At 38.0% G+C, this 22,481-nt stretch overlaps 1 protein-coding gene across 4 annotated transcripts in view; it reads right to left on the bottom strand.

Moving 5' to 3' along the window:
* Positions 1-762: 762 nt before the first annotated feature.
* MYO1B (myosin IB) overlaps positions 763-22,481 on the bottom strand; it is a 125,542-nt gene continuing 103,823 nt past the window's right edge. For 2 of the 4 annotated variants that reach the window (XM_065669943.1, XM_065669947.1), the window contains exons 21-31: positions 20,464-20,532; positions 18,694-18,780; positions 18,309-18,395; positions 15,484-15,570; positions 12,297-12,371; positions 11,760-11,894; positions 10,735-10,841; positions 7,624-7,756; positions 5,965-6,117; positions 4,911-5,038; positions 763-2,435 (exon numbers count right to left, since the gene is read on the bottom strand). In XM_065669943.1, the coding sequence (XP_065526015.1) occupies positions 2,312-2,435; positions 4,911-5,038; positions 5,965-6,117; positions 7,624-7,756; positions 10,735-10,841; positions 11,760-11,894; positions 12,297-12,371; positions 15,484-15,570; positions 18,309-18,395; positions 18,694-18,780; positions 20,464-20,532 (1,185 nt within the window). In that variant the 3' untranslated portion in view covers positions 763-2,311. The remainder of the gene's footprint in view (positions 2,436-4,910; positions 5,039-5,964; positions 6,118-7,623; positions 7,757-10,734; positions 10,842-11,759; positions 11,895-12,296; positions 12,372-15,483; positions 15,571-18,308; positions 18,396-18,693; positions 18,781-20,463; positions 20,533-22,481) is intronic. The other 2 variants (XM_065669944.1, XM_065669945.1) reach the window with 2 other exon arrangements.

Here is a 22,481-nt window from a genome sequence, read left to right as displayed (position 1 = left end):
TCATGGACCGCATATCCAGATGTACTTACTCTAAACTCTCCCATTTCGTACCTGCAAGCAACTACAGGATTACATCAGACTTCAAATGTTTTTCCTTACTTTTGTGTTGATTTTCAACATGTGCTCCTTGTGGTCCTTACTGCAAGGTTTTCAAGATAGTGAACAGTTTTACAAACCTTCCAACATTTACCAAGCAGGGATTCTAATACAGGATTTAGGAGTTTCAAATGCCATGTTATTACATGCTGCCTTCTTAAGGCAATGGAGTAATCGCTTTGAAGTATCCTAATTTTGCATTACAAATTGATAGTAAGATTTCCTTCATAAACATCTCTAATTACATGTAAAATTATTTAAATTTTATTAAACTATTAAGCAACTCAATTAGTAAAAGAAGGGCTCGAACTACGATCACAAGGAAGAGGCAACTTTTGGTCATAGGGAGATGTATCTTTTGCTTACTCCCACCTTTGAAGGTCATGTACATGGACTTTCAACAGCAACATTAAAGCAACCAGTTAAAAGCAATTATTTTGCATCCAAATCATAGAAAAATATGTACTTTAATCCTAAAGCAAAACATGGCATAACCCAACCCAGCTGTTTTTTCGGCCCAATAACTGTTAGCACTACACAACATCTACTGCAGTAAATGCCGTTTTAATGCGGAGAGACACTGTTAATGCTGAACTACCCAGAGGAACCTTCACAGCCATGAGCACTACATCACTTTACCACCAGGAGAGTAATGAGACTCTGAACTTTTCTTTATCTTTCCTTTATTTATGCTTGGACTTCCAGCACTGCACATCAGATACTCAGGGTCTTAATATGTCCTATATCAGACTGCAAAAATACAATGCTTTCTCAACTGTCCTTGCATCAACAAATCAGTCACATCCAACAAACCCTTCACTTGAGTAGTTACTTCTATCTAAAAATGCATCTCTCCTCTTAAGGATTTCAACTAATGCTTCTGGCTTATAAAAGATTAAGTGCAATCAGTTACACTGAAAGTTTATAATGCAGCTCTTGATTGTATTTTCTGTGCACACATTTACATCAGGCACACAAGTTATATAAAACAGTTTGGAGTACAAAAATATGGTTATAACATAGGAGTACCAAACAGCACAGAATTAGAACAGTTTTATTACCATAACAATTTATATACAGACCCCCAAATTAACGATTTTTTAATTCTGAGTATTCTTCCCAAATTGACAACTGTAGTGTACACCCTAAAAAACTGCAAATTAACAACACAAATCTAGTTTAACCCTTACACTGTCTATGCAGCCTGCACCAATCCTCTCTTGCACACAAAAATGTATTATAAATAATTCTTTCACAAAATGTCACGTATGTTTTATTGCACATTGTACATGCCAATATCTAAAAGAAAGGCTCAAACCTTTTGCTTGATAGCTAACTGTTTAAATACCTAGCATTTACTTGTGGTATGAATACTATTGCATTTTTTCAGGCTCTAATCTTAACTGATAATTTAAAAGAAAAAAGCAGAACAGAAAATACGCCTCGAACTGTATAGCCTTTGTGAAAGAAGCAAGCTTTTATAATTTTACTGATTTCTACTGTATAAAGTCATTAAAAACATCGGACCTGATTAAAATTCCTGTTTCAAAATTTTGCATTTTTATGATAAAATTATGCATATAACTGCTTGTATAATCATATATTCCTTCAGTTTTGCAGAATAAGACGTTCCTGTGCTGTACTGACTAAAAGGTCAAGTTACATAGATCCTAGTGTTAACTACATGAGTTAGTGTGTCAGCCTCCATCCTGCTGGTCTCCCCAGCAGTGATGAGCCAGGAGCCCTTCACACCACCACAATAGGAACTAGATGATCTCAAGGTCCTTTCCAACCCTAACCATTCTATGATTCTATGACACTGGGCACAAATGGCCACCAAGCATCAAGGCCATGTATAGTTCCTGTTAAGCAGATCCCTAGACTAAGGAATACGAGTAATTTAGCATTAATATGTAGGTTTACGGTATGCTGCACTAAAATATGACCACTAAACAAAGAGAATGATTTGTGTATGACAGGTATGTTCCAGCTGGTAAAAATGCCTCACTGGGTAAAAATCTGCATTTTCAGGGTTAAGACTCTGGCATGAACAAAAGGATTTAAAAGTCCTTTTGATCGAATGTTTTGCCAAGGGTTTCCTAAAGCTATTAGCCATCAACAGCTCCAGGAAGGGATAAAACCAGTAAAACCAAACAACTAAAATTGCACTATTACAAAGAAACAAGTCCGTGAAAGGGAGAGCCACCAGCTTCAGTTAAGGGACAGCCACTTCAAGAAGCCGATTGTTTTTTCGTTTGCAAGTTGGGATGTTGCCGTTTTTCTGGCTGCCTTGTATGAACTTCACACACACTTTGTCTTGTCTGAACTGGACCAGGAACCTACGAGAGGGAATAAGATACATTTTCATTAAAGGTGGAAAAAACCCTCATAAATAGAAGTCTTTTCCTGTTGGTCTGGAGCATTGCTCCGAAGATGTCATTTTCAGGTCTGCATTAATAAATAAGAGTCGCGGAATAAAAGAAGTGCTCTATGTTATGGTATGGCTCGAACTTCCTTTAGGTAGCATACCTTAGTTATTGACTTTTGCCTGTAACTGTGGACCTTGTACAACAGTTAGTTTGCTATTCCTTCAGAAAGAAGGCAGTTTAAAACAGGATTTCTAATGTACCAGAAATGCAGCAAAGACTATTTCCAACTGCTTCACCGTCACCCAAAGGGACTTTTCTTTTTTCACAGAAAGCTAAGTACTTCTATAGTAACACTGGGAGCACTCCTCTTGTTTTGTGCTTATTACATAGCTGGTATTTTAGCAGCTCTCCTATTTCTAATTTACAGCCCCCTGCTCAGCAACTGGGAAAATACATTTCCTTCACAGCAATGTCCAAATTGAGGTATTTCCTACTGTCTAGGATAAGTCAATTTGGATTTGACTCTTCACTTTTTTTTTACTGAAAGAGAAATTTCATTTAATGTGGAGAATGGCTTAAAAAATTGTTTAAACTGCCCCATGAGGCCCTTGTGAAGTCTCAAACCACTCACTGATCTGGATAGAGAGATTAAAAGCAGTAAACAGGGCAGCGCTGCCCCTCAGCTCACATGCAGCAGTTGCTGACCTGAAAAGTCCTTTGTAACACAGCAGATTTTCCCTTTTAGCATCCTTAAAAAGTCCTCCAGCAGAGGCCAAAAACTTCAAAGAATGTGTTCTGCAGCCGGAAACCACAAATCAAGCTGATGGCAGAGCTCGAGGGAGGAAGTGGCCTCTGCTGTGCTGAGCTGCCCTTCGGTCCTGCTTTCCTGCTGCCCAGCTCAGACACTCAAAGATTAACTTGTTCGCAGCCATGCAAGCATCCGGAAAACATAAGTGGGTCTTATGGTCAGCATCTTTTGTCGCCAGTACTGCATTCCCCTAGACCCATTTGTTCCAGCATTATATACATAAATGGTATGCCTCTTACTAGACATAACCTTATTGAACAGCACTTTTTGTTCTATCAGCTCTCTTCCCGAAAACTAGTGTAGATTTGTCAAGATAAGGCCACATTTTCTCCTCAGTTCCTAGCTGTGCTTGTATCTAAACTCTAGCAGGAAGAAAAAGAGTACTGCTTCACCATTAAGAGAGACGGAACTGTAGTCTGGATAAACTCAACAGCAACACACACTTGAATGTTTTTAATCTGCAAGACAAGAGACGAAACCACATCCCAAAATGCAAGACTCCCAGAAAGCAGACTGTTTTCCAGACCTAAGGCAGTCAGTCTAGACTAGCACAGTGCATGCTTAAACTTTGTTCTAGTAGTTTATTCCTTTGTAGCCATCATTAAACTAGAAACTTCCTGGAGACAGCCACACTCTTTTAGATGTTAAAAACACACACCCTTGAGCAAATTAAATCACATCTGGTGACAGCACAAAGGAAAATGGCAGATGTAATTTTCAAGGAAAGAGCAAAATTAGCCTTTAAATAAAAGCTCAGATCTGAACAGATACAAACTGTACTCACCGCCATGACTCTAGAATGCAAGCAGTGCGGTGCAGCCATAGAAAAGGTTCAATTTTTTTCCTACAGAAATTTTACTTCACTATTGTTAGTGTTCCAAATTTTCTTCTTTATTCATAATGAATAAAGCCACCAAATCAACATTGCTGAAACCAGGGGGAACTTCACACAACAAACTGAGCACATAACAATAGTGGACTGAGTGAGGTACTCCTACTCAGCAGGCTTTAGGAGTTCACACATGCACAAGCATTTTTATTCCATAGCTATACACACTGCAAGTGCAGTCTTTATTAAGGCCAGAATATGAAACTGCACCGAGCAGAAAGAAATACTAATTTGAGATGCAACCTTTTTACCAAACAAAGCCATTTAACAGCCAAAAACCCAAAACAACAATAGGCAGTTCAAACACCATCAGCAGGAATATTAAGAATACCATTTTCACCTTCACAAAAGATAAGGTAGAGCTTTATAGACTTACACTACCACCATCATTATGTGTGTTTGGGGAGGAGCTTTTCATTCTGTTTATGTTGTTTTCACTAGAACTTGGCACCTAATGTCCATTCTAATCAATGAACACCTCCTAGAAATGCGTGAAATTTTCAGTCACACAAAACACTTGTCTCAAATGCAATTCTGCTTCATAGCCCTATTCAAAACTACCTTAAAAAAAGCGCGTTTTCTCTAAGGGCTTTAAAGGAAATGAGTACACACTGAAAACTGGATCCTTATTTACAAGTATTCTGTCAAGAGAAAAGAATGGTAAGTTACATGACAGTGTTTTGTTTTTCTAACATTAGATACTTTTTAGCATGTTGCAAATGTATTTTTAAGCAAACAAGAAACATACTCATCAGATATCTCAATGTTGAGCTTCTGTTTGGTTTGGCTGAGAGTAGTGCGGTAAAGTTTAGTGGCCATTTCGATAAGGTGATTACTGCTTAGCAGGAAATCTCCTTTACCAGCTGCTTCTGAACCCTGAAACGGAAAGGGAAGTAGTTAGAACCACCAAAATCTAGAACCTGGAAAATGTTAAATGCCAGCCAACCAGGAGGTTTTACAAGGATTGTTCTCTCCGCAGTGCAGTGAAGCAACAGCCTCTTGCCTTGTGAATCAAAGAGAGATGCAGTGCAGTGTACAGGATCAAAATGCAAGTCACTCTCAAATAAACCACTAACCTGTTGAGGTAGTTAAAAACCCCTTCTGACCCTAAAGGAGGGTCACTTTCATTTGTCCTACAAAACTGTAGTGTTCCCGTACCCTTCTTCTGTTTACACCCCAGCAAGCTCACAGTATTTTCAGAAGGGAACAGAAAGAAATAACCAACACCAATATTAGGATAGTCAGTATGAAAAGGCATTACATATGATGTTCTTCAAATCCATTTAAGCTACAATAGAAATGCCAGCTTAATGATTTTAGCAGAGCAATGCTGACAGTGCAGCGAAGCAAATATAGCACTGAACTAAGTTCCTTAGAACTGAGTAACTGAATTAGCTGTGCCATAACATGGATTTCTTGGCATCCCATACAGAAAAGAGAGATATTCTGCCAATGTGTCGGGAAGAATTATATGAGCAGCTAAAAAGGAAAACACCGCCACAGAGAATCTGAGCCAGATTAAAGGCCCTTATTACCAATGGAAAACTCCAATCCTGAAGAGACTACAGTGAAATGTGAAGTCTGATTTTTACAAGTAAATGATCATTCATGATGTAGTAGCTGTTCTCATTTGGCTTCAGTAGTTTTATATCAAAGTTTTTTGCAGATATGCTGAAATTCAATAAATTTCTAAGCCTACAGGCTAACCACTAAAATTTAACGATACAAGGCAATTGATTAATGTATTTCACACCACTGCATGTAAACCAGTCATATGATTGTATTATAAAGTTGTAACCAACCTCCTTGAGGTGCACTGCAAAGAAGCCATCATTTTGGGAGCTCATGGACACCTTGGTAACATCTCCCAGTGGAACCTCTGACTTGATATTCCCGGATTTTTGATCCGCAAGAAGAACGTTATTTTTGGTTAATAAGAAAATTCTGGATGTAGCCTGTGAAAATACAAAAATGCAAACCATTACCTACACAGAGAGAGAACTAGTCCTTATTGAGAAGCTACTAAGCCTATAAGCAGTTCACAGTGTTAATAAGCTTAGGCCACATAATTATGAACATTTGATATTCAGGAAAAGCTGCAGATCAGTTAAAATCAGGTCCAATTTACTTATGAGTCTAACTATAGATTGAGAAGCTTAGCTTATTTTGGCACCTATGCTTAGCTATAAAGAGTTCCTTTAATTTCTAGCTTATAGTTATATAATTCAGAAACTGAAACCCAGAAACTATGTAAACACGTAAAAAAAGAAGGATAACCTCATTTCTCATGCTCTGTCGATCACCAGGAAACCAATTGTACCTTTTCAGTGATAGATAATTCAGGTTTAAGCCTCACTATTTACTGTTATTCACCAAAACTCTGCTACAGAACACAAACGATGTAGGTATTTTCAATGTTATCTTCTCCTCCCTTTATCTATTGGAATTATTCTTTAGGAGGATAATCATTCATATTTTCAAACAACAAATATTTGTAAAGCATGAATGTGAGTTCTTAAATTTATCTTAGAAAGTATAAGAAAGAGAAAAGAGAACATGGCTTTTTCTCCTTTAAAACTTTAAATAATAAAATCTTAATTATTAATACTAGGAAGTAGCTGTCTTAAGCACATAGAACCATAGCTCATTACTACTGTTATTATTTTTTAATCTTGAATGCCGTAGCCTATGCAAGTACAGGAAAGATACTGTCTTCACTTAATTAGTTTCTTCTAAACCAGAAAATTAACTTGGCATCAACAACAGACAACCTAATTTCACTCCTACAAAAGCATATGACATCTACATCTGAGAAGTTGAGATCTACTACTTCTAATATTTAGACAGATATGGGGAAAACAATTACATTTACTCAAGGAGGATAATACTTCCAGTTTTAATAAGTGTAATTTAAATGCAAAACAAGTTCTTTGTTGGCAAAATAAAACAGTACCCAGCATATTTAACAGCTTTATTCAAATTATACAAGAAACTTGCCTCTTCATTCCAAAATTATCAATCAGAAGACAGGCAAAGCTGGCAGAGTATGCCACTCACAAGTTTAAAACCTAACAAAATGTGATAATCAGGAGCTTGAATGACAGTGTGAACTTTGAAAAGTTACATTTTCTAAATACTTGAACAAGAACAATGTTCTCTAAATATTTATTTTCTTCAATTGGTAAATAGAAGAGCTAGGTCTGTGAATTGGTCCAGTCTGTTTCCTGTTGAGGACATGCCTTTTCTGTTTGGAAAAGTCACTGAAAACTACAAAACCAAACAGGCTTTTAGTAATATTTACATACATTTAAAACTTAAATCCAACATTTCCAATCTTGCCCTTAGAAAAAGGCATTTAAAAAATCCTCAGGCTATTACAGGACAGAAACAAAGTCTCCATCTTAGTTCATTTATAACAAAAATGATCTACTCTTCTGGATAAAGCAGTTCAATTTTATTACCTTCCCATTAGCTCTATTGATCTTATTCACAACTTCTGCAATGATGATCTTTTCATCCACAGCATCTTTAAGTTTTTTGTACTTGGGGTTCTTGCTGATTTCCAAGTAAGCTCCTTGGAACGGCTGCCCAACACTGCCCAACAAAAAAAGATATAGGTAACACGAGTCAAATATGAATCTCAGGGAAGAAGCAAACCTTATTAAACCATCATGCTCTGCTTCAGGCTTCATGGAACCAGGAGACATACCAAATACCATTTTCCATGTCTCTAAACTGTTAGAAGCTCACTTAAGCTTTGATATACTCTCTGCTAGGGAAAGTAATTTGCTGCATCAGTTTTAGCAAACAAATACTGTGAGCAACTCCAAAACCTCTACTTACAATTTCTACCTGTTTTAAACAACAGCAGTGCAAAATAATTTGCTACTGACTAATAGAGTAATTAGGAGAATACACAACTGAATGCAAACAGAGCTTTTAACATGGTGTTCATTTTTGCAGTGTAATTGTCCTCCATCCTGCTGAGAAGCTGAGAACTGCAGTGCCCTGCTCAGCCCCAAGACTCTCCAGTTCAGTATCATTGCTCACTCAGTGAGGTGGTGTTGGCATTAATCTGTGTCGTGCAGCCATCCTACATCAGCTGAAAATAACTTGGGAATTGCCACAGAGTAGTGTGGATGTATCTCCCAGCACATCCCAGGGGACAAGAGAAAGGAGGAGGTGGAGGGGTAAGAAACAGTATGTGTATTGGACACAGAATCCTGCATATATTTACAGCACAGCGATAGTGAACGAAGAGAAATTTATCAAAAATCAGTAACAGGATTTTTTTTTTTTGCCTTTGCTTTGGAAACATTTTCCAATCAAATGGGCCAGATTGCTACAGGTGTAAGACACAAGTACATCCTTGCATATGCAATCTACTTTGATTTACAAACACCCAATCACTGTCTCTGTGAAAACAGGGAATAGTAGGACTGACACCTTTGCCCTTTCACAATACTTCAGAGTGACAGACAAGAACTTGCCTTCAAGATCTGTTTGTTAAATGTGTATCAGCTGTTTGTCAAGGTTTGGTGCACCTGCAAATCACCTCACCTTTATCTACCTCAGGGTTATTCAGTAAGAGCTTTGCTATCAGTTGAGAACTGCTGACTTGCAGTCACTGCTCGCTTTGTTTGGAAGTCACTTTAACTAATCACTTCGATTAAATTACAATCAAAGGACTAAATGCAAAGTGCTTTGACTGTAATTTAATCAAAATTACTCCAGATTGTAATTTAATCAAAAAAATCCACAGCCAGAGCCCAAGAGGAACCAATATATTATGTGTAATAGCACTACCTTTGTAATTGCATTTCTGGCACGCAGTAAGATAGGAGAGAAAATGAATGCTACTGGTATTTTAGTACTCATAAAAAGTCCCTTTCTGTTCTTAAATAATTATATTATACATAAAAATTACCCCCATCCAATGAATCATTATCATACTAACTACTCAGAAACTTTATACACTAATTTCCTCCACCCTTCGGCTGATAAAAAGCTCCAACGAGAGCTAATCAGCTCTGAATAAAAGGCAAAAAGAGATGGAAATGTTTCTAAATTAGTGCAGGGTGAGGAAAGTATTCTAACTTTCTACCACATTGGAGCTTTAGGGTTTTTTTGGCTTTATTAATTAGCATTATGAAACCATAGCCACCAAAACAGCAGATTCCCCATGGACTTTGTCCCTAATCAAACTATGATGAATCACAAGCTAAAACTCAAATGAATCAACAGTTACTATCATATATACCACTTAAGAATGTCTTGGATAAAGGATCTCAGATACATGTTTTGTTTTATAATATTTCATTGTTTGGTCTTGGTGTAAAAGGTACCAAACCAGTTATATAAATAAAACTCCTTCCTTCCCAAGGAGCTCTTTGCTGATCAGATCTACACTTACTCAAAGCAAAAAAAAAAAAACCTTGCTCCTAGAAAAGTCCAAAGGCACTTTTCTCAGCAGCATAAAAAGACATCCCAAAGGAAATAAGGAGCAAACCACAAGCTAACATATACAGCCATTAAATAGGTTATCTGCTGAAAGGAAGAAAGGGAAACATACACTGAGCCCGTAAGAGGAAAAAAGGAAATGTCTCAGTTACACAAACCAAAACCAATAAATTACAGACACACAACTAAGCAGAGCTTGTCCATGCATGGAACTGCTCTCACCAATGCGTGCAGATTCCTGATCCTCCCTCTACTGAACCTTGTTTCTCGCTTTACAATGCCTTGTTCCTGCTCAGCTCAAACTATGGCTTCTGAAAGAAAATTCTCCTGAGATGGACAAGACCTTTGTTTAAGAAAAACACAATTCCTGTGCTCCTATATTTGTCAGTTTTATTGATGCAAAAGAAGTATATTTGTTATGTAACATCATCACTTTGAGTAATGTTGGCTCTGCAGACTGCAATGACAAGAATTTATCAGTTTTTAAGAACTCAGTAACCAGAGAAACTAAAAAACTTATTTGCAAAGATTTCACGTTTTTAAAAAGCCCTCTTTAAATTTTTAAGCACTTTAAATATATATTTAAGTATCCTTTTAAATAGATACGTACCAATGATCTAACTCTTAAATTACCTAGTCTTCACATTAGGGCATTATGGTGAATGTACTGAGTCTGAACTAAGAGAATTCCCTGGCACACCTCATCTGGGAGTGACATGGTCACTTACAGCCTTCCAATTCACTCTGCATTTATTGGTTGCAGGAACCAGCATGATGGAAACTAGGGGAAAGGGTGAGAGTTATTCCCTTCTGTAAGTTCTCCAAGCTTTTACAATGTGAAGAGGTCATGGAGGGTTAGAACAACAGAACATCATGGCTTCTGGACAGAAGTGCTCAGTATCACAGGATTAGTGGGCTGCAACAACATCTGTGTTAGGAGCAAACTGAAGTCAGTTTGCAGGATTGTAAAGTAAAATGATGTAGGGACATCATCAAGCAAGGAAAATGCACTTTCCTGCTTAAGATAAAAAGCAAAATCTTGCTTGGTTTCCTAAATCAATGTATGGATATTGACTTTATTGTACACTAGAAGCAGCAGAATAAGTCATTACCTGGCTGGATATAAAGCCTTCTTGTCCTTGAAAAGTTCACTTGCTTCCAGTTTTTCTTCATATATAAGCTTCTGCTGATCTGTGAACTGGTCTCTGTACTTTTTACACTACAAAACACGATATATTAAACAAGCAAAAAAAAATTATCCTTCCCAATCTGATCTGAAACAGCATCATCACAGACTCATGTTTGCTTATTGCTCAAGATGCACATTCCTTGTATAGTTCTGAAGTGACTCAGCTCCATCCTACATGCCACTGTAGCACAGTAAGAGGCAACAGAGGCGGTTTTCTCCTCACCCATTCTAGACAGTTCTAAATTACACCACAACCAGTATCTAAACCATCTCAATTTAAGCATGTTGCATTTAAACACAAGCTTAATATATCAGATACCAGTCATTGGAAGACTGTGCTAAAAAGATTTACTGAAACATATATATACATATTAATATATATATATAGTTCCACCATTGTGGGAGTTTATTTAAGAAAGAACAAAACACAGCTGAGAGAATGAATTGTGCAGGCTCAGGAAGAAAAGCTGTTCCTTGACAATTCACAGAAAACACAGCCCACAAGACCAGTAAAACGAATCATCGGCACTTCTACAGATTCTCACCATTCTCTCTATCCAAAGATCCAAACCAAATCTCAGCTAACCACAGTTCTTCAGTAAAAAATTCTACCCAGTACTTCCAGTGATGGTCTAAGAGGTAGTCCCAGTCCTGGCCATGGTCACAAGTATTATAAGCTACCAATTAACAGGCGACGGGCATACTGTTTTACGTTAAAAGCTGATGGCAGGAAGCAATCCTCCCTCCTCAGCCTCAGAAAGCAATAGGCAGGATAGTTATACCCCTTGCAAACCAAAGATAATGATCAAAATCCATACATCTTCCAAAGAAATGAAATCATCCTGGCTGGAACGGGAAGAAATACATCCTAAAAATAGGCCCTTCATGAACAAAACTATTGAAAGTCATGATGAAGTTCTGCATAGACTGGACCAGGATGCATCCTACCCTCCACAAATGGAAAATCCTCTTTAGTTCCTTGTGAGTTGAATCCAAGAAAAGGTAAGGTCTTGCTGGCCAGTTCTTATCTATTGGTGATAAAGAAGGCATCTTATTCTTCATTTCCAGGAAGTACTTTTGCATCTGTGACAAAATTAAAGCAAGATGTTTTAATAATGTTCAAATACCAGAGTTACTGATATAAGCAAGGAAAAGCAGATGCTCTGTGATTAAAAGCACAGCCACCAAACTGCAACTCTCAGCTTTCATAAACCTGGATATGGATTTTAGATGCCAGGTATACTGAGAACTGCAGCTTTAGATACCAATGTGACAAATGCTTAGTTAGTACCATTCCCGTACCTTCAAAACACTACCACTATCCCTTCCTTACAACAGCTGACTATTTGTCAATTTTCCATATGCTTAGCTGAGACATTTCCTTACAAAGACTATTAAGGCCATAACACAGCTGTTACTTTTGCTAGCAAACAGAAACTTCAAAACATAGAAAATGCATTGTGCTTCGTGCAGATATATACATACAAGTCTCTGAAGGGTAAATTCATAGATTTTTCTTCCAGCATTGGCTCTGAAGAATTTCCTGTACTCTCTACGGACCTGAAAAATTAAACAAACCCTTAAAGTGAATACAACACATGAATTCGTTTGTACAGGCACTGTACTATAAAGTTCTATGGCAGAAAATACTAAAAAGGCACATAAACATGCAAAGTGTTCCCTGAAATAGGAACAATAACTGGGTACACTTAAAATATATGAACCAGACCATGGACTGAGTGGTCAGAAAGTCAACCTCGGCTGAGCACAGTCATTTGCAAATTTAACAGAGAATGTGAAATGCTTTCCTCTGAAAAGGTAACCTATTAAAATATTGTCGAATTCACAGCATGAATTCTTTTCATAGGCTTCTGCATAAAGTTGGACTGGATAAAGTGAGATATCATCAGTGCTAGATATTTTACTGTGTCTAAAGTGACACGGAGCTGATGTTAATTGCGTAATTGACTGATTAAATATTTCTGATTTTTCTCCTTTGAGATTCTTAGTACACAAGGTTTCTATAATAAAAAAGGATGGGTTTTTTTTTCCAGAGCCGACTTATGCATGAAAAAACTTTTCACACAAGCAGTCTTTGTTCCAAAAGAAAAATAAGATTTTGGTGCCAGGTAAGAGCAAAGAATCAGCACAAAGGTTGCTTGATATCAGCAAGCTTGATATGTACTACTGAAATTTACTTAGAACAAGGAATCACTGAGAACCATTTTGCAGGTGACACCCATTGTTAATACGTGCTAATACTTGTTTTGCCCTTCATATTCCTAAGAATGCTATTTAGCAGAGTACTTATATGCCTCCCTGCAGAAAATGCAATCTGAGCACAACTGGTTTGCAGTTTTACGTGGAGCCAAAGCTCACATAAAGTTAGCTGAAACATCCCCCAGCTTTCCCCAAACTTTGGCACAGCAGCAACACACCTGTTACAGGTTTACAGCAAAAACTAGGGAAAACATCGTAGTTTTACTTCATTTGCCCCACAGCGAATTTAGCGGTTTCAACTACTCGCTGTGTGCTGCCGAGTTCACTGTAACCAGAAAATAAAGGAAAATCCATAGAAGAAAAACCCACATCAACTTGTAAGAAAAAATTTGCTGGGCTTACCCTGGCACACCTTCTGCCCCATACTGAGTGTCATGCATTTTAAAATAAGCCAGCATTTTGGAAGCAAGAATCTGTCACCGTTCTGGGATTAACACCGTGCCCCCCCCTCCCTCCCCCGATAAATGGATTTTGTTTAATTACACATTAAAATGCACCAACACGACTGGCAGCATTCAGCTGTCATCATTCTATGCAAATACAGCACATAATTTGTTCCTCCTCACTTTGTGAGAAAAAATTATTAGAGTTCTTATTCACTGATTTTGTGTAAGGTTTAGTGCTCTGTAATTAGTGTACGTCCTTTTCTACTTATTCAGGGATGGAAATTAACACACTTAAAGCCACTCCAACCACAATCATCCCAAATCTCACCGTGTTCTCATAGACTCTCTTTAATGATGTTGCTTTATATTATTCTCCGTGAGCTGCAAAGTGTGCAAATTAGTTTGGAACAAAGGGACTAATCTACACCCACATGTCCTATTGGCGCTGCAGGGAAGCTGCAAAGCAAGCACTGAAAAATGCAAGCCGTTCCAGAAAAGCCTAAATCTGGAAAGTACCACAAGTGCTATTAAAATACACTTATCATACCATCAAAAAAACCCCAACCCTCAAGAATTAATAGTTTAATCTTGATCACTTGTATCAACTTTAAATCTTCAGTTCCATATGTCATGGTTGAAAATACTTTGCCATCAAATAAGAACTGCCTGTGGCAACAGTGATATATTGTAATTACAGACTATGTTCTCATTCAGAAAAATCTGTGTATTTTAGGTGAGATGGTAATGCTGCTTACACTGTTAAAAAATACATTGAAAAACCACACCACAGACAGGCAAAAACATATTTCTGCTGTAATGTGCCTTAAAGGTTTTGGACTCATCAGTTTTCATTTAAATGCTGCTGTTTGATATGAAACAGCCTCTGAGTTCTCAGCAGGGACATATTCTTGTTTTAAAGTCATAAAACCAGACCCACTTTGGCAGAAGTATCTACAGTGTGATTCTGATCTGCAGAATGACTTCTTAAAACGGCGCCTTTGTATTTCCAGCTCTGGCTTCCATGTATGTACTGTAATGGATGTTTTATATACATAATATATATAATTGTTTTGTAATTATTTTTCCCACTCCAGCATTGTTAGAGTAAGTATGAGAATATGAGAGCTGGACTTTGCATTATCAAATTAATTATTCCCTTTGATATTCCTGAAGTCTACAATATCCCTAATGAGCAAAAGTGACACCCGGTCAAGCAAAACTGATTTAGATTTCCACAGTTCTTCAAGACTACATCTGTCAAACTATGTTTGAAAACTGTATGATGTAAATCATCTGGGCGCAGACCTGAAAGATCTCAAGATGCCATTTTCATAGTCTATTTACAGACCAGAACTACACTTTTCCAGATTACAAACGTGTTTTCTTTTGCCAACCAGTCCTTGAAAGCAAGGGATAAAAAACAAAAGACTCTCGCACATCTCAGTTTTTCTGGGAGTTCATGGCTGCCACAAGCCATAGGTGACTGCATGCAATGCCATGCCCTAAAAACGATGATGGAAGCAACAGGACATTATCAATTGCTTTACACCATGCCCTTGACACTGAGGTCGTGGGTCTAACATGAGCGGCAGTGAGAGTCAGACAGCTCCACCTTACTTCCCATTCAAACAAGCAGAGGTCACAATAAGAAAATACGTCCTTGTAATCTTTCCGCATAGGATCTTTGCCAATGTAGGTTAGGTTTATAAGTCAACAACCGTGACAGAGTCCCTTTAATCTGCCATTTGTCTTTCACTTGAAAGCTGAAATTCCTGATTCTAAATTAAATTCCTGATTCTAAAAACCAGATGCCCAAATACTGCTGTAAATGAGGCATTTTCAGCTTATGTATTTTTGGTACAGTCCATGACAAAATTAAACGATGACATTCTGTGTAAAAGCCATCCCTAGGAGTGAGCCCACATAACTGCTTGTTTATTAAGTGTTAGTAAGGTGCCACGCTTTATTGAGTTCAAGTTGACAGATGGGAGTGTTTGAGAAAGTACCTTCAGTCCAAGCCAGTAAGCCCAAATGACTGCAACAGCATGCTTACGCCTAGCCTCCTCCTTCAAGCGTTTCAATTCCCTTCGAGCCTAAAAGGTTTAGATAGTGAACAAAAGAGACAGCCCGATGCAGACAGCACAACCACCAGGAAAAGGCTTCTCCCAAATAGAACAGCCAACTTACAATCAAGATATGGAAAGATGGAAGAACAGCATTTAACCTTTAAAACCCAATGTGTCAGTGTGAATTGGTGTGAAGCCACACGGGAGGTCAAAAAAGCCTCCACTGCTGCTTAAGTGGCATGCATAGATAAGAACTTTGTCGGCCTCGTTATTTGCTATCAGTGTTTCCATCTTCTCTTCCATGCACACCTCACAATCAGTGGCAAGTAGCTCTAACTTGATTCTAATGGAGACCTTTGCCTGCAGCTGCATGATCAAAATGATGTGTACAAGAATCAGGGTTTACTAAAATCTCCTTATCTGGTAAATTCCACTGGCAAGTGCCTGGGCAGAAAAGAATCAACTCTGAAACTATGTATGTAAAGATGAATTACCAGTGCTCTATTGAAGGCTTTTATTCTGGAGGTTACTTTTTATTTTGATCTTTATGTAAAAAAAAAAAAAAAAAAAAAAAAAAAAGTGTCTCCAGCCTGGTAAATTATGTCTGTCAGTATGGAATGAAAGGGTAAACTTCCCCGAACCTAGTGCCTTCTGCATGTACAAAGAGATAGGCACCTACCTACATTTTATCAATCATTCCCATTTTAGGAAAGCAGTTTGCAAAGTATTCTAAACACAAAGGCATGTGTGGACAACTTAACAGAATCTCACATTTTAGGAGACACCAGTATATTTGTTATTCAGTTATCTGATGATAAAAGTCAATTAAAACAAAGAATTCCAGTATTAGAGGATCAGTCACAGCAGCTCTAGCCATGTATTTGCACTTGTCAAGTTCTGTGTTGTCAGACAGACTTGGGCAACAGCAGTTCCAGCCTGTGCCAGTTACCTTTCTCTGATGTAGCTAGGAAGGTTAATTGGCATTAGGTGTAGGCCAAAGAATATCATATCAAAGAACATATTTTCACTCATCTGCTTGGAACAAAAGCTCCTACTATACAGTACTGTAAAAACAAGGCCTCTGCCAAGCTAAGTGTTTGCCTGTCTGTGAAAAGGAAGGAAACTGAGGACTTGAGGTTCACAGCTTTTTTGCTTGCTTGTTTGGTTGGTTGTATTTGTTTGATTACTTATTAATTTTTTGGTAAATCAAGCAATCTCTGATGAAAACTTTCAGAAACTGTTGTTTTAAATATTCCCCTGGGAAAAGAGAAAACGTCACACCAAAACCAAGTTTTATGTCTTATCAGACCCAGCAATTATTTTTCTAATCTTAATTCAGTGTAATTATTTAAGGAATATTTAAAAAGGAAGCGATTTTTAATGTGAGCCAATTGATAAAAATAGGTACTAAAGCATGTTTAAAATTATCCAGATCTATTACATATTTAAATGAGAAGCTTTAACACAGTTAACACTATTGCATCCACTTCCTGGATGTGCCCTTTTTGCTTCTAAAGAAAACCTTAAACCCGTGCAAGTAAGTATCACTTCTGCAGCACTGAGAAAATGCTTTTTGGTGAAAGGAACTCTGGTTAAAAATAACATACTATCAATATACTGCATTTAAACAAACACAGTGGAAACAGCGTGTCTGTCCAATTACATAGCCACCTAATTACAAGCTAGAACCGAAGAGTTTCAAAGTCTTTCTGGTATGAGGGAAATTCTGTATGTTTGTTTGGATGCCCAGGGCTGCCATTTCATTAGAAGTCTATTAGATTAATATCAAAATAGCAAAGGTCAAACTCAGCATTATGCTCCAGATATAACTTGAGTACATTTCTCCATCTAGCTGGCAAGGTGTCCTGACAACACCCCCCACACCTCCCCTCCAACCTAAATAATATCTGGAAAATGTTTTAAGCTTCATGTGTTTCCTGATTATAGTTTTCAACTAAATTATGAATTTATTAATTTAAACCATTCAATTTTTGACCTCCAGTGAACAGCATTTCAAATGTTCACATAACCCACAACTGCAGGCTGGGGATTAGCAAGAATCTTTCAGTGGGACTTTGCTTCTGAAAACAAACAGCTGATGCTGGAATTCCTGGGATTTTTCTAGGGCTGTAAGTTTAGAATTGCAAACTAACATAATTTTCTGCTAAAAGATCAGGTCGTAAAACCACGCTTCACTTGTACTGAAAGAAATTTTCTCACTGGTTCAAACCACAACCAGAGAATCAATTAAACCAATTAAAACTAAAATTTAGTAGAACTTAATAGCACTGGTTTGAGCTTGTAAATGAAGCCTGCCCAGGGCGCAGAATATACAACCTGGTGAAAATCTCCATCAGACCACTAATACAGTGTCACTGAAAGCACTTGTTAAGGGCAGGGGGAACACATCAAAAAACACAACCTTCTCCCCCCTCCCCCAAACCATGCTTTGCATATTCACATGTAGTTAAATGCATTTCCTAATTTGAGGATAATCTAATCTAGTAATTTTTAATCCAGTTTTATGGCTTGTTAGTGCAAATCACTACCTGGTTGCCATGCAAAGAATTTCCTACTCTACAAAAAACTGACATACAGAATGTTGTCAGATTTATTAAGTGTGGCATGGATGGAAATGAGAGGAATCAATGATCATGCTCTATTCAAGTCAACTGTATTAGTCATTAATTCTCACCATCTACTACTGATTAAATGTTTCTATTGTTGGGTAATGGAGAGGAGCATGTGATATGTGCATGAAATACCTTATATCCAAGCCAGTAAGCCCAAATAACAGCAATAGCATGTTTATTTCTAGCCTCCTCCTTCAGTCGTCTCAGTTCCCTTCGCGCCTGTGATGCATTTGAAAATGGGATATAGAAAAGCTTAGGAAAGAAAAGGTTACTGCAAGTTCCCAATGGTGCAAGAAAGAGAGAAAGAAACCAGTCATTAAAACCGGCAAATATTAAAGCATGTCCCAGCTTCCCAGACTGCACCAGCTAGAACATGTTAGGAGCAAAGAGAAGCAGAAGTAAAAAATCAGCAGTTTAAGGCACTGAAAATATTCCCAGATAACTTTATCCTGAAGAGCCTTCTTCATTCTATCTACCTCGAGTCAATTAAATCCACCATTTCTTGCCATTTTCTTACCTGGGTACCATGCCAATAAGCAGCAATTATTGTGGCAGCTTCATTACAACGCTTCTGATGCTTAAGTTCCCGGAGAAGTTTCCGAGCCTGTAAGCAATTGAAAATGCTATTTTATTAAAAAAAAAAAAAAAATGATTTTAAACTAAGGCACTACAACCTGGAAATTTAGGCAAAGCCAAAAAACACCACCTCCAAATCCCCAAGCCAATAGATTCATAAATGCTACACAGCCTAACATTCACTGCTCCAGAGAGGATTCTGTTCACAAGGGAGAGTTTGGGAGTGGCACTTCAGGGGACCTTAGCTCAATGTTTAGATTTCTCCCAGATTTGCTGCATCATCTGAGATATCTGTATGTCTGTCTGTACAATGGCAACAATGCTTTTCCTCCACACAGTAGATGTCTCATATGTCGTATCCATTTAGACTGCAATGAGAATAAATCACAAGTAAATTGCCTGGCTTTAGGTCACACTAAAGGCTGCTGCCATACCAGGCTTTTATCTATGGCAGTGCTACCGAAGAAGAGCATGTTCTCCAATAGCAAACACAAAACCATAACTCTAGATGAGATGATGCTTTTACCCAGTTTTCTTCAAATAACACTCATGGGAAAAGACAGTAGGTCAATAGTTGGACTGAAAGGATATTTTTAACTCATTTAAACAAAATAATAAAGACAAAGTAAAAATCAAGAAAAATAGTAAAATCAAATTACACTAGATTATTGCTGGCAAACTTTAAAACCTTCTGGGCAGGAAAGGGCTGTTTACACCTATAGCTAGTAACTGCAGCCCCTTCCTTCCCTGACTGACAGGAAGGGAACTGACTCCAGAATTAAAGGCAGTTTTCTCTTCCCTAGAGGAGAAAGACAGATTTAGTGGGGTGGAGAAAGGTTAATAAGGAAACAGAGAAGCCCAGGGACATTTTTTTCTGAAGCTGGACAGCAGTAGTTGCTTTAAGCACTGTGGCTGCTTTCATGTGAGCTGTTAACCTCATTTTTACCTCTTATTACAGCATCACTCCTTAAGTCCCTACTATGGCTGAGGGATTATACCTTCACGAAATACAAACCTCTCAAAAAAGCAAAGTTGTAGCAAATTGAGGCAGAGGACAAGAAAACAGCAATAAAGTATTTGCTCAACACAAGTTGAGTACGGTACTTTCACTCCTCCATGTAGCATACAGAGAATCAAAGACTTAACCCAAGTAACACAATGCACAGGTGACCCAAGCTCTTTATTTTAAGCCTGCTTTTATTTTGTTCATTCTCTGAGAATCCTGTTAATTGTAAAATAAACTCCAACCACAACTTATTTCTACCAAATCAGTCCAATGTTAATAGTTTTTGTAAGCCCAGTGGCAGAGTCCCAGACCATTCCACTCTGGAGCTGCCACAGTGCCTGGTTAGCATGTACCTAGGTCTGCTCTGAACACCAGATTCCCTCAGTCACACTCCAGCCCACGTAAGGAGTGTATCTCTCTCCAAATCATCTGTCAGAGGATGCCCCAAGGATAACATGAGTAGTTCAGCGTGGTCCCAGCCTTCCCCTTGCACTGTTTGCAGTGATTTACAGCTCAGGCTGCATGCAGATGTCCCAAATTCACCACTTCTGAGGCAAACACGAGCATTTAACAAGGGCTATGGCACAGCCACAGCTCAACAGACAAAACACATTGAAGTCAGAAGGCTCAGTGCATTTGGAATGGGTTTTCTGACCTGCTCCTTAGCTCACTATGCAGACTTAGCCACAGTAACAGGGAACTCACCTTCCATCCTCTGATGTAGGACTGTACTATAATAGCCGAACTCTTTATCTTCTGATACTTTTTTTGTTGCTGTATTGGAAATAAATATGTGATGCTTAGAACAGAATATTGCAATTTTAAAATATTGCATAATAAAACTTCCCTTACTAACGCTTGCTAGTACAACTAAGGACACAAGCACTACATGTAAAAAGTCAACAGTTTTTGACCAAGCAGATCAGAGCGTAGATTCTGTGTTCAACTCGAGGGGAAACAAAGCACATCAACAGTGCTGCATGGACAATGCCACTCTCTATTTACAGAAACACTAAGTTCGTGGTCAGCAGCACAAAAGTGACATGGATTAGACACTAACAGTAACAGCTTTATTTGCATTTCTCACCAACAGAGTTGCATACAAATAAATGCTCAGGTTTGTTGGCTAAGCTTTTACCATCTTTTCATAGACCTGCGCGGTTCCTATCACCCACAGTCTGTTTATAATACCAAAAGCTGACGATAATTTAGGAACCAGAAAAAAGAAAACCCATGGATTCCTGAATGACATGATGGAATATTATCCAAGTATGCCAGTTTGAACAATAAATTTCCTGGACAACTGAGCATTTGCCTTCTAAAATGCTCAGTTTTCTAGTAGTCCAGTGGTTAGTATTACACTAAGTGAACAACAATTGACAGACTTTGCAACAAGGCTTTTAATGTGACACTCAGCTCACTCAATTACAGTGAACAGCTCTGCGAGCAAGCTAGAGAGAATCCCCTCTAGGCCACATTCATGCCATGACTGATGTGTCATTCCTTGCAATGGAACAGACAGGCAAGTGTCTGCAGATCCTTTAGTGAAGCCTCCAGCACAAGGAGTTGTCAAAAAGCTTTGTTCATGCAGGGGATTCCTTATGAATCACAGTGCCTAGCAATCGTGTTGGGTTAGGAGAATGGTGCCCTACATCTGCTTGAAGAGGCTGAGGAAATATCACTATTGTCACCTGTAAGTAATTGAGGGTCTCGCTATGACTGCATCCTGTATTCAAAGACAACTGCTGCCGTGTTCAACCAGTGAAGCAATAAAGGTTTACAGTTAAGAAATCAACAGCAATGTGCACTTGGTCACACGGGCCTTTGTCCATTTCTTGATATTAAAATTTGTACCAATCTAGCTGTGGAACTCCACTTTTAGTTCATAAGACTGAGATCATCATGACGCCATATGGGCACAATGCAATTCTGTAATAACACTATTCATAGTAATAGTGCATTCTGCCACAGAAGTTCAAAAAAACCCAACATTTATTCATACTTTTTCCAAATGATCTATACTTCTCTCTAATTATCCAAGATAACTGAACCAAACACTAACAGCTTTCAAGGTGATAAACAGAAGTGCTTGTCAAATGAAAAACAGAGATTGTCAATTCTGCAACTTGCAGTTTAAAATGCTTTCTTTCCGTATCATATATTTTAACAAGCTTTCTGATATGCACACAGTAACAAAATGCAGCTGAGATGCTTAAGAATTGTTTTAAAACTTAAAAACAATAAAACATTTTTAATCATATTAATCTTTTTTACTGACAAAGACATTAAAGAGTCATAACAATACTGTTCACTTCATGACACAGACTACCCAGTGTTCTGTACAAGGGATTCTGTGCAAACAGATCTGAAACTAGTTTAGAACTGAACCAATAACAATACTGAACTACAAGGCTTATGAGCTATAATTAAAACAAGTCCCTGAGATCCTCCCAAGCAGCATTCTTGAGTCTCAAATGCAACGGTTCCAAATAAGGCAAAAATACAAAAAGCCTGAGGAATGACTGAATTCCACACAATTGCAGATGTATATTATTGAATATATTTTACTCATTAACCATATGTTTTGAAAGCATCATAAGTGCCACCATTTTACCTGAATGAGAAAGGCTCTTCCCAGCTGGGCCACAAAATCCTGCTCTCCCAAAGCTAAAGGAGCTCTGGTGAGCTTTTTACTTACTTAAGCACAAGCACAATGTAAACAC

This window comes from Lathamus discolor, chromosome 3, assembly GCF_037157495.1.
Source record: "Lathamus discolor isolate bLatDis1 chromosome 3, bLatDis1.hap1, whole genome shotgun sequence".
Classification (NCBI taxonomy): Eukaryota; Metazoa; Chordata; class Aves; order Psittaciformes; family Psittacidae; genus Lathamus; species Lathamus discolor.
Note: the sequence above shows the minus strand (reverse complement) of the source record. Positions and strands in the feature narration are given on the sequence as shown.